This window comes from Tupaia chinensis, unplaced genomic scaffold, assembly GCF_000334495.1.
Source record: "Tupaia chinensis unplaced genomic scaffold, TupChi_1.0 Scaffold000425_1, whole genome shotgun sequence".
NCBI classification, from domain to species: domain Eukaryota; kingdom Metazoa; phylum Chordata; class Mammalia; order Scandentia; family Tupaiidae; genus Tupaia; species Tupaia belangeri.
This window is the reverse complement of record NW_006159930.1, coordinates 1135384-1148603: the sequence shown is the minus strand read 5'-3', so window position 1 is coordinate 1148603 and position 13220 is coordinate 1135384. Positions and strand designations below refer to the sequence as shown.

Sequence of the window (13220 nt, the reverse complement as noted above, 5' to 3'; positions counted from 1 at the left end):
AAAACTAGTTAATGATAATAATTCATCATAAAACCTTCAGAAGGAAAGGAAAATATTTTGTAGACTATTTTTTATGTGTAACAGTTCTAAGTTATTTGTTTTGAAAATTAGTACTTTTTGATGGAAACAACTTGACCAAAAGTCTGTCACAGAATTTTGAGACGTAAATTTGATACAGAATTTCCTCATAAAACAAAGTTTAATGAGGATAAAAAAAAGCATATATATATATGGTCATATGTTTTGGTCGTATGTTTTCAAGTTTCCTATTCTTGATTTTTTTTTAATATTTAATTTTATTTATTTATTTTTTTAATTTGCTATAGGGCATGTGTGCTCATCAGAGAGAGAGAAAGAGAAAGAAAATGAGAAAGCAAGCTGCCAGGTCCAAGCATCTTAACCACTGTGTGGGAGTCAAGCACCTTAACCACTATGCCACCCGATGGCCCCCATCATTCATTTTTGAAAGTCTGACCTTATTCTTTCCAATTGATTCAGTCCTTCATTCAAGAGACAATTATTAATTACCTACTACATACCAGTTATTGTACAAATGCTGAATATGAAGAAGAGAGGCATATTCCTTGCCCTTAAGAAGCTTATGACAGTGGGACAGGTGGACATGCCAGCAAACCAGATCACTCTGGAATTATTACATGTCGGATAAGGAAAGGATGCAGGCCAAGAGTCACAACCTGCCGGTCAGAGGCAGCCCACATAAGTGCTTGTTTAAGTCATTATGGCTTATTGTTATTATTATTAGAATTAATTTTTAGTAATTAAGCTCAATTTCTGCCTTCTCTCACAAGAAAAAATGAGAGAGCTAGCAACTTTGAGTCAGAGTTCCAGGATGGCAACAGTAGGCCAGAACTGAGTCAGGCCAACTTTTTAAGAAGGAAGGAAAAAGCCAAAGTCCACCTGAGAATGTGAACAGGCTGGGAGTGGGGGGAAAAGGCATGGCTTCCAGGCAGATGGAGTATTTTCATTGTAGTGCATGTTTTCATAACCAGCCAGCTATACATGAACCATGTAAACTTCCACATACCTATCCCCTTGTTTTGCCTATAATAATGTTCAATAAATGTCTATAACATGATTAAATAATTTTATCCTTGGAAGAAATTATTTTATAGATCATTTAACCATCTTCATTTCATGAATGAGGAAGTAGTAGCCTGCCAAGGTTGAATAATTTACTGATGTAAGACTAACATGAGTTGGTGGTAGTTAACAGCGTTAGCTAAAATTCAGGGGAACAGGATTACAACACAAAACAGTGTAGTGAGCATTGGTTATTTTGCCTTCCCAGACACCTTTACCATCTCTCTGAAAATGGCACCCTTATTTTGCTTGGGGAGCCATCACTCCTCTTCTTTTTTTTTTTTTTTTTTTTGGAGAGATTTTTGCTATAGGGCACGTGCGCTCGCCAGACAGACAGAGAGAGACATTAGAGACAGAAAGCAAGAAATCACCCCCCCAGGGGGGATGGTCACGCCGCAATCCCTTCTCCTCCATTTTACTCTCGGGATCTTGGGCACGCATGCACATGCGCCCAACGTGAGTTTTAAGCCACCGGGTCCGGGACGCGAACCGCAGTCGACTATGTGGGAGTCCAGCGCCATAGCCATTACGCTAACTGCTGGTTCCCACTCCTCTTCATTCTATATTGTTAGTGGAACTGAACTCACTTGAGATCAGGAATGGCATGTGACCCAGACCTGGCTAACTACATCCATCCTCCTGGAGCTATTGCGAAAGAGGTAACATCTTTCCTCCTGGGGTTGCGGAGAAGAAAAGATGTAAGTTCAAATAACACTATTGGTATCTAACATAAGATGGCATAATCAAATGAGAAGAAAAGCTTCATTTCCTTGGGTAAGTTCCTTAACTAATCTGAGCCTGGTTTGCCAGATCTATAAACAAAAACAATTCCTAACTAAAAGGACTGTTGTCTGGTATAAAGAAATTGTGTATGTAAAATACCTGGCACATAGTAGGAGCTCATTAATGCTGGCATCTTCCTTTTCCTTCTGAATAATGTCAGATGGATGTAGCATTACTGTCATTAAAATGTAAGAAGCGTATTGGCAGACTTTCCTTACAACATATTGAGAACAGCTTTTTCAGTAGCTACCTTATGTGATTTCAGGGAATTGGGAAGGGAAAGGAAAATAAAATGCAGCTCTCTTTCCTGGAACAATTCAAGTCACATCCAACGCCTGCCAAGTGTAGCCCATAAGCCTATGTCTGCAGCCACCTATTATCTCACCTCTATATAGATAAAGTGGTTTTCTTCCCTGCTCACTAGCTTTTTTTTTCCCCCCTCAAGTGGGAAGTCTTTTGAATCTCTGGCAATCATTTCACAGACAGTTTGGATCATAACATAATAATAATATTAGGAGAAGGTGTATGACACTTTCTGCACTTTAAAGGACTTTACAAATCTGAGCTAATTAACATGGATGTTAACATGCCAGCTTTTTATGGATTAATATTGTAATTATACTTTGCTTTTTTCCAACTAAAATACAGTGATCTCTTTTTACTAGAAATGGGAAGAAACAATAAGTGGGTAAGCTGCCCCCCCCAAAGTATTCAAACACAATGTAGTTGCAATATGAGGCACTTTATTGACTGTCTGTTCTTCTACAAACTTCCATGAGGAGGGCCTGTAAGTGGCATGGTGGTCGAGGGTGCTGGACTCTCACATGGCTGACAGCAGTTTGAGTCCTGGACCTGGCATCTTGCTTTCTCGCTTTCTCGCTTTCTCTTGCTCTCTCACTGTCCCTCTCTGGCCAAAGTAAAAATAAATAAATAAATAAATAAATCTATATAAAACTAATTATTTTTTAAAAATACTTCCATGAGGATTTACAGCTATGGCATCTTCTGCTAATTTTTTTTTTTTTTTTTTTAGAATTAATGAATGAATTAGAGTATATTGATGGTGACTGAAAAGGAATTTGTAAATTGAAGACAAGAGTCCAATCTTCAAAATATACTTTCTACTCATTTCTAGACACATTTTCTCCAGAAAATTAAAACAAAAACATGTCCTCCATAATATAACCAGATATCTATAATACTTCAACTTCCTTTTCCTTGGACATTGCTTTGAAGGCACTGACAGCCTGTATTACTGCAAACTTAAGTGAGTGAGTTTGTTCAGGTCCAAATGTCCTTCCAGTTTTTTGTTTGTTTGTTTGTTTGTTTTTGAGAGTTTTTTTGCTCTGAGGTATGTGCGCTCACCAGAGAGACAGAAAGCAAGAAATCACTCCCCAAAGGGGATGGCCACACCGCAATCCCCTCTTCTCCATTCTCCTCTCCACACGTGCCCCCTTCCAGTTTTTTTTTAAGTGTACCTAGATATCTCTGCTCTGATGAGATAATCCCACTACTTAATTCTCAAGACAATCTGATGCTCTTTATTCACAGGTCTTTGAGAGTCAACTCTCTATAACTCTAGAAACTGAAAATGTGTGTGTGTTGGAACCAGCAGTTGGTGTAATGGCTATGTCGTTGGACTCCCATGTAGCTGACCACGGTTCGAGTCCCAAACCCAGTGGCTTAAACTCACACTGGGCACGTGTGCATGTGTGCCCAAGATCCCATAAGGAGGATGGAGGACAGGGGATCATGGCATGGCCATCATCCCTGGGGCGATGATTTCTTGCTTTCTGTTTCTCTTTCTCTGTCTCTTTGGCGAGCACATGTACCCTATAGCAATAAAACCTTTCCAAAAAGAAAAAAAAAGAAAAATATAATGTGTGTGTGTGTGTGTGTGTGTGTGTGTGTGGTGTATGTGTGTGTGTGGTTTATGTGTGTGTGTGTGTGTGTGTGTGTGGTGTATGTGTGTGTGTGTGTTTCAATTTGAATAATGGTCTATCTTCCAGCCCTTCATGTTTTGGAATTTGGGCTCAGTGGGTGATGACTAAATATGCCCCAGAAATTCATGTATTGGAACTTAATTGTATGGATTGTATTGTAAAAGTGTTAGGTAAAAACTTAATTCCTGGGAACCAGCAGTTAGCATAATGGCTATGTCGCTGGATTCCCCCGTAGTCGACTGTGGTTTGCGTCCCGGACCCGGTGACTTAGAACTCACGCTGGGCACATGTGCGTGTGTGCCCAAGATCCAGAGAGGAGAATGGAGGAGAAGGGATTGCAGTGTGACCATCCCCCCTGGGTGGTGATTTCTCGCTTTCTGTCTCTATGCCTCTATCTGTCTGGCGAGCACACACGCCCTATAGCAAAAACCTAAAAAAAAAAAAAAAACTTAATTCCTTCATGGGGTCCCAAAGTGAGCCTTTAGGTATGATAGTGTCATTAGTATGAGGCCTCCATGTTTGAGTTTAGGTGGGCTCTATAACAGAAGTGAGGCCAGAATGGCAGAGAGAAAAAAGCACATGATACAGACCATGCTCTGTTCTACCTTCCACCATTTGTGAAGCCTTTGGACTTCCCAGTCACCAGAAACATGAGTCAAAATGAAGCCTCTTAAATTCACCCAGTCTCAGATATTTCTGTTAGCAGTGCAATAATGGACTATGGTAGTGTGAATATACGGGGGAGGGAGTCTTCCAAAAATTCATGGAAACTGCTTATTATGAATAAACTATGTGTGGATTTCAAGAGTTCTAGCACCAAAATTAACTCACACTTTAATTCCATTTCTCAATGAACTTAATGAAGTACCCTTATATATATATATATATATTAGAAAGACAGTCTGGCATGGAAAAAAAAATAACATTTGCTATGAAGTTGGCTTTGATTTGAATTCTTGCTCCATTAATTCCTTGTTCTATGTCCTTCACCAAGTTAGCAAGCCATTCGGATTAGCTGCTTTAAAAAATACTTCAAGTTAGGACCAGCAGTCCGCATAATGGCTATGTTGCTTGACTCCCATGTAGTCGACCGTGGTTCAAGTCCCGGACCGGGTGGCTTAAACTTAGCTAAGGTGTGTACATATGTGCCCAAGATCCCAAGAGGAGAATGGAGGAGAAGGGACTGTGGCATGGCCATCCTCCCTGGGGGGTGATTTCTCTCTTTCTTTCTCTCTGCCTCTCTGGGGAGAGCACACACCCAATAGCAAAAAAAAAAAAAAAAAAAAAAACAAAAACAAAACTCTCCCCCCAAAAATACCTCAAGTAATATATTAATTTTTTTATTGTTAACATTAAAATACTTTTGTTATTTTAGTGATTGAATTAAGGTATATATACTATTGGGTTGTTAGAAAAGTCATGATACATCTTTTCTATGTTTTCCTAAGGTTATTTATTTATATAAAGAACAAAGTTCACTCAATAATGTATTGCCCATTTTGCTTAATCATCTTTTGCCGTCTTTCAGTGTGCTTCATAATTTCTCATTCATAGAAGGATCTGTTTTTGTCGGTGAAAAACTGAACAAGGTGCTGATTTACAACCTCATCTGAATTGAATGTTATACCATATTTGAAGAAAGTGAAACAGGGCACATGCATTTGCCAGAAAGATAGATACAGACAGAGAGACAGAAAGCAAGAAATCACTCCTCAGAGGGGATAGCCATGCTGCAATCCCTTCTTCTCCATTCTCCTCTTGGGATCCTGGGCACGCACGCACATGCGCCTGGCATAAGTTTAAGTCACCAGGTCTGGGATTCTAACTGCGATCGACAACAGGGGAGTCCAGTGACATAGCCATTACGCCAACTGCTGGTCCCCAAGCTCCAATAATTTTGACAGGTGATCGAACCTGTGTATTGTCTTGCATTGTCGTGATAGAACAATCAATGAACTCTGGACATTTCTGGATAATGGATTCATTTAAACCATCCAATTGCTGACAGTGTACATTTGAATAGATTGTTTGGTTCCTTGGTAGGAGCTCAAAAAACATGACACATTTAAAACCCCACACACTGAGAGCATAAATTTTCTCTGATGAATGTCCACTTTTGATGTCGTCTGGGGTGAATCATCAAGTCAGGACCAAGACTGCTCACCACATTGCTGTAAACAAATCCACTTCTCACCAGGTTATCAGTAGCTTCTAGAAAGGATCATTGTTCTCACACATAATGAGCATATGTCCGATGTTTACATGCACCATCACATGAACTTCTTTGAATTCATGAGGAACCCAAATATCAAGCTTGCTTATGTATCCCAGTTTCTTCAGGTGACAGTGAACGCTTGAATAATGGACGTTCAATGTTTCAATGGGTTGGAGCCTCCCTGACTGAGGAGCATCGAGATCAAAACCACCAGCATAGAATTTCATGAGCCAGTGTTGGCAAAGACCTTCTTGTAAAGCATTATCACTGCAAACTTCATGAAACATTTCACAAGCTTGTCATGCATTCTTTCCTTTACGGAAGTAAAACAATAAAATATGGTGAAAATGTACAGTTTGGTTTTCCATCTTCAACTTGTAAAATCTTCAAAATTCAACCAAATCACTTAAGTTTTTTTTTCAAGCTAGAACTGTCAGCTGTCAAATGACATAGCAATAACATAGAGGCAAATGACTCTAGTACTTCCAAAAATGAACTAGCACCATCTGTTGCAAAAATGTGTCATGAGTTTTCCAACAACTCAATATACATCTTTAACATATAATAGTAATAGCATATTCAAGTAATGTTATAGAACTTCTCATGTAGTATAAGAACCTTACATATTGTACTTGCATTTCTTCCTTCCTGGATTTTACGTTATCATATATTTTACACAAACATACACACACACACACATATTTTACATACATATACACTACACACACACACAAATATTTTACATACATACACACACACACACACACACACATATATATATATACATATATACTACCTTACTTGTTTTTATCAATTCTTTTTGAAACAGCTTTAAATACTAAGAAGAAAGCCTTATATATGTGCTCATGTATCAACAGTTACCATTCCTTGTGTTATTTTTTTCATGTAGATTCAGACTTCCACTTCATGAAATTTTCTTCTGCTTGGAAGATGTTCTTTAAATGTTTTTTATAGTATAGTTAGGTTGGTAATTTCTTTTTTCAGATTCTGTATACCTTTAAAAAAATCTTTATTTTGCCTTTCTTTTTCAAAGACATTTGTAGTAGTACAGAATTATAGCTATTTATGATTTAGCTATTTATGATTGGTTTTTCTTTCGAAACTTTAAAAGATGTTGCTCTACCATCTTCTTGTATCTCTTGTTACCAACAAGAAATTTGCTATACTTTCTACCTCTGTCCCTTGGCAGGGTACATGTTTTACCCCCTCTGGCAAGGATTTCTCTTTATTACTGTTTTTGAGTAATTTAATTATGAGAAACCTTAGTATATTCTTCTTTATGTATCTTCTGCTCAGGGTTCCTTGAGTTATATGGATCTGTGAGTTTTTAACTTTCCTCAAAGTTTGAACATTTTTTTGTAGTCATTATGTCTTTAAATATTTTTCCTGACTCCCCCATCCTCTACTTTTCCAGTTGCACATATATTAGAAAGCTTATAATTGCCCTACAGTTCAATGATTCTCTGTTCATTTGTAAAATTTTTTTTTCTGTGTTTCATTTTTGTGGTGGTCATGTTCAAGTTCATTAATCCTTCTTTATGCTGTATTTAGTCTGCCTTAATCCCCTCTAAGATAATTTTTCATCTCTGGGATTGTAGTTTTCATCTCTAGACATTTAACTTCATTCAAAAAAATGTTTTCCATGTCCCTACTTAACTTTTCAACATATAAAATACAGTCATAATGACTGTTTTAAAGTGACAATTTTTTTTAAATTTTGTCAGAGGGTATGTGCACAATAGGTTACAAAAACTATTTAAAACTCAAGGAGAAAGAGATGCACAAAGAGAGGGAGAAAGCATCCCACAATGGGGTGTGTTTAAGTGGAAATCCCTTCTCTATTTGGGGCATTCATGCACACATGTCCAGTGAGTTTTTCAAGCAGTTGAGTCTGGGATTCAAACCATGCAGCTGGCCATATGAGATCAAGCTCCCTTAATCAAAAGGTCATGGGGCTGGCCCAACAGAGTGATAATTCTAACATTTGTGTCAGTACTTAGATGTGCTTCAGTCAATTGATTTCTTTTTTCCTTCTTACGAGTTGTATTTTCCTACTTCTTTTTATGTCTGGTAATTAGATTCTAGATATTGTGGATTTTGTTGGTACTGGATATTTTAAAATATTTATACATATTCTTGGGCTTTCACATGGGATACAGTTGATAAAAATAGTTTGATCATTTTAGATCTTGTCTTTAAGATTCGTTGCGCAATACCAGAGCAAGATACCACCTAGAGCTAACCATTCTCCACCATTTAGGTATTACCCTTCAGAATGTCTACCCAATGCTTCATGAATCATGAAATTTTATTGTCTATGAAAGGCACATCAAGTCTACCTTTCTTTTGAATATCTGGCCTATGTACACCTTTCTAGCATATACTATCCTTGCTCTAAATTAAAATCAACAGACATCTTAAAATTCCTACTCTGTGCCAGGCTTGGTTTTACCATCAGGACTGGTCACTGGATAACTCCTTTGGAACACAAGCAGCAACCCCAGAGTAGCCTGAGAATGAACCCTCATAGTATTCAGTTATGGTACACTATGCTCGCCCTCTTTACAAATATCTCCCCCATCTTTTGCCATCACATTCATAGTACATTCCATCTTATACTCTGAGAACAAATGGAGGCAAAATGGGACAAATTGAGAATAGTGTGGGAAGTTAGCTCATTGTATTCACTGCTTGCTTCTACTAGAGAGCCTTTAATAACAATGACTACTCACATTAGTATAATTAATATTTATTGAGCTCCTACTATATAACAGACAACATACTGAATGTTAGTATTAATAGTATATTGGTAGGGGCTGGCAGGTGGCATGGTGGTTAAGAGCACTGGACTCCCAACTGTGGTTCAAATCCCGGACCTGGCGGCTTGCTCTCTCACTTTCTCTCACTCTGTCCCTCTCTGGTCAAATGAAAATAAAGTTAAATAAAATACTTCTTTAAAAAATAGTATATTGGTAGTATAAGGGCTAACAGCCTTTGTTCTTGAGGAAGTCACAGTCCAGCCAGGGGAGCCAGACAAGCAAATAAACAATGACAACATGTAATAGATGTTAATGTAAAGGAATGCATAAGGCAATATCTAATTTCTTGAGAAGCCATAAAGTCTTTGACAGAACCAGTATTTATTCTTCACAGTTCCTAACAACATAACTTGTAGGTAGTGAATACTCAATAGCCTCACAAAGGCTTAGATTCTCTTCTTAGCTGTCTTTAAAGGTATGTGCCCTGGGACAGTCATCTCGCTTTCTAAGCCTAAGTTTCCACAACTGTAAGGTATAACATAATATCTGTCCTGCCCACCTCACTGGGTTATTGTACAAACTAATGGTCACTAGAGTGATTTTTTTAATTGTAAAGATATCTACAGAACAAATTACAAAATCATGTTACTTTGCTTTTTTTTTTCCCTTTACATAAATTAATCCATTTACTGCAGGCCATTAATATCCCAAATGTCTGTGAAGCCTCTACTGGTCTTTCAACTCCTTCAGTTTTACAACGAAAGCCTTCACTGCGACAGGTGCAGTGGTGGTGTAGGTTCAAGCACCACAAACTACCATTTTCATGCAGGAACCACAACGACAGTTCCTACAGCTCCTCTCTTTATCTTGGTTTCACTACAGAAAGAGCAAGTACTCGGCCAGCTGGTTGATTACCATTTTCTTCACCATTTTCCGTAAGGTATGCACCGCGGCCGGCGAGTCCGTATTTACTAGGATTCCGACCTTCTCGGTGCGTTTGGCCAGGTCGACACGAAAGAGGTCCGAGTCCAGAGAACCGTTATATTCTTAAAGAGTTCTTAAATTTCTAAAATTAAAGCAGTAAGGCGCCAAGTAATTTGTCCAAGAGCATCACCTCTTATAAGCCCAGGACTAGATCACTCACTTTCAAAGGCCTTTCCAAGTCAAATTCAAACGGACCTCGCCCCAGGCCTCTGCGGAAGCCTCTCCTACAAGCCCCGCCTCCCGGGCACCGGAGGGCTTGGAGAAGTTGCAACTCCGCCCAATGACGCATCAGCCCCGCCCCGGGCCCTCCACTTCTCGCGAGACTTCTCGGGAGGACTGAGGAGGTCAAGTTCCATCATGGCGGCTGAGGAAGCGGATGTGGATATCGAAGGAGACGTGGTGTTGGCGGCGGCGGCGGTGGCACCGCACAGCGGGTGAGGCGTAGTGACCAAGTCTCTCCGAGGCAGGGAGGGGCACGGATGCGAGGAGAGGGCCCTGGTCTAGCAAGCGACAGAGGAGTACAAGACTTTTCACGGGGCCGGGGTCCTGTCGGTCTGGGAGGCGCCCTGTCCGACCCGCCCTTTTGCTTGTCCTGAGCCCAAGCCCAATGGACGTGTACCTGGGGCGCAGGTACTCTAGAGCCAGGAGACTCTTTCTCTAGGATGCTAGAAGGCCGCCGGTTTCGCCTATCCCGTTGCACTTCCACCAACAATATAATCCTCCTTCCATTGCCTCCGCTCAGAATCACCCCAGCATGTACCTGTCAAGCTACTGGACGGGACCTGAATTCAGGGACCCTTTTTCCATCCCTCGCAAGCCCTTTGACCTTGTGCTAGTCGTTTCGTCTCGTGCACAAACGGATAATTTTGAAAAACTTTCTCTGAGAGTCAGTTTGACGTAAGGGGAAGGGACCGGCTTTTGGAATTGGAGAGTTCTGGGTTTTTCTTCAGTGTTTGCTGGCCCTGCCAGTGTGACCTTGGACAAGACTCCTAACTTGTCTGAGTCTCAGACTGCTTGTGTGTAACCTCAGAGTCATGATATCTTTTAAGGTTGTAGGGAGCAAATGAAATAATTATGGGATATACTTTAGCATATATTAAGTGCTCTGTAAATGAAGCTTATAACTGAACTATTTCGTTAGACTCTTTTGGGCTAAAGCATATGAAATTGCCAATATTTGACCATTTCTGACCTATAAAATAGCAATCCCATGAGATTCAACCCCAATGTTAGGGCCGCTGTGAACTGAGGAGAAGCACCAACCCTGCCATTAATAAGCACCAAGATAGTATGCTTAAAAATTAAAACTGCCTTGTAAAGCATTATAAAAATGTGAAGGGTCATTGAATTCATATAGTTATTCTCCCTTAAATCTTTAGGCGAAGTAGTCCAAAGTAGAGAGCCTTTAATAACGATAACTACTTACATTAGTATAACGTTTAAATACAGACCAAGTGCTTTTGCATGGTTTATTTATTTTTCACAGCAAGTCAATGAGATAGGTGGACAGGTGTACTTATTAGCAGTCCATAAAGTAATCAGTTGGCCTTGGAAATACTCTACTGAATATGCTAAAGGGCATTGGTTTTGTGCCTCTTTTATAGTTTTACTTTTTCTGATTGTGTTTATTTTTTTCTCCCATTTTCTTTCTTATTTCGCTTAATCTTTTGGTCTACTGTTGGTACTTGTGGTCATCTTAGTCTCATACAAGCAGGATTCCAAAGGTTATTGGTTCTTGATGGCCAGTCATTGCCTTACACTACTCCGTAGCAGCGTTAGCATTAAATGCTAGTAAATGGTGCCTCGTAGTGTGGGGGCTCCAATCTTAGGGAATTTATTGTGAAAGGTACTCCCCTGAAGTGTGTAGTTACAGTTGATGGTAGCATTTGTGGAACCCTTGAAGATTAATTAAAAAGATGTATTTTTTTAAATTTTTGCTATAGAGTGTGTGCATTCTCCAGAGGGAGACAGAGAGTCAATGAGAAATCACCCACCCCACCCCCCCAGGGGGGGGCTTGGCCACACTACAATCCCTTCTTCATTCTCCTCTCAGGCCATGGGGAATCCAATGCCTTAACCTCCACACCACTTTTTTTTCTTTTTTTTTTTTACATTTTTTTCTTTCAATATTTTATTTTTAAATTTTTTAAAATTAATTTACAGTCATTCACTGAGCATTGTCACAGCATACAAAATGTGATTTCCCATCCAGAATATGCTGTATAGTGACTTAATCATACATGTTATTGTCAATAATTTTCCATTTCTAGTTTCATATATATGTGCGTATATATATATTTTTTTGTCCAGCTATTTCTCACTCTCTGCCATTTCCCACCCTCCTCCCACACTATCTCAGGTGTCCACAGTTTTTATTCCTTTTTCCCCCCACATTTTATTGTTTCACAAAATTTCTTAAATAATCTACTTATTTTCAATAGCACTTTCAGTTTGAACCATATGAAATTTTGCCAATTTTCAATCACTTTTGACCTGTCTACAAAATGAGTTTCCAAAATTTAACCTAAATAATGCTAACTTCTCCAAATCTGTCACCAGCTCAAATATTCCTTTGTGTGCTTGAGATCCATTTATCCAGCTTTCTGAATCTGTCTGTATGCTTGGATGTCCCACAAGGACCTCATTCTCAGCTTACAAACTTTCGCCACCAAACCTGCCTCTCCAGTGTTTCCTAGTGGAATGAATGGCACTGACATTCTCCCAGTCACCTAAAGCACAGACCTCAACTTCATCCCTTTTCCTTACCTCCCTCATTCCACTGCCCCCATTTTATCATTTAAGGGCCTGTTGATTCTGTGTAAATATTCTCTCAAGTGTATTCATTTCTTCCTGTTGACAGTGCTCGTTTCCTAAGTGTAAGTTACTATCACATTTCTCTAGTATGTTGATAGTCACTCCCTCATTGCTGCTGCTTGTCTCCTTTGCCCTCTTCTGTTCTTCCCTGAAGTTAGAATAGACTTTAGATAGGGAACTATCTCCATTTACTGAGATAGGGAACAATGAAAGAGTAGCAGATTTGGGAAGAAAGGGGATATCAGGATTATATACTAATTTGTGGTACCTCTTTACAAGATTCACATAGGTACTGAGAGGAGAACACGAGAGTGTGGATGTTGCTATCATTGTAGAATACAAAAACGTGAAAAGATGTCTGCAGTGAACTTGAGGTGACAGTAGTTCCCCTTCCTGTATCTGTGGCAGACCTAGTTTTTTAACAGTTTCCCTTTTGCTGACGCAAGTCTCTGGATCCTTTATTCTTGGTATCCTCTTCCAGATCAGAGTTGACAGTTACTGAGTTTAAATGTGTTTGCCTCAACAATTGAGAGAAATTATTGCTTTTAGTTTGTTGTAGAGAATAGTCCATTAGTCCCACAGCTTATTGCAATCATTTCA

General features: G+C 39.3%; 1 protein-coding gene across 5 annotated transcripts in view; it reads left to right on the top strand.

Moving 5' to 3' along the window:
- The first annotated feature begins 10147 nt into the window (after window positions 1–10147).
- Window positions 10148–13220, top strand: part of MYSM1 (Myb like, SWIRM and MPN domains 1) — a 50350-nt gene continuing 47277 nt past the window's right edge. For all 5 annotated transcript variants that reach the window (XM_027774368.1, XM_027774365.1, XM_027774367.1 and 2 more), the window contains exon 1: window positions 10148–10240. In XM_027774368.1, coding sequence (XP_027630169.1) covers window positions 10164–10240 — 77 coding nt within the window. In that variant the 5' untranslated portion in view covers window positions 10148–10163. The remainder of the gene's footprint in view (window positions 10241–13220) is intronic.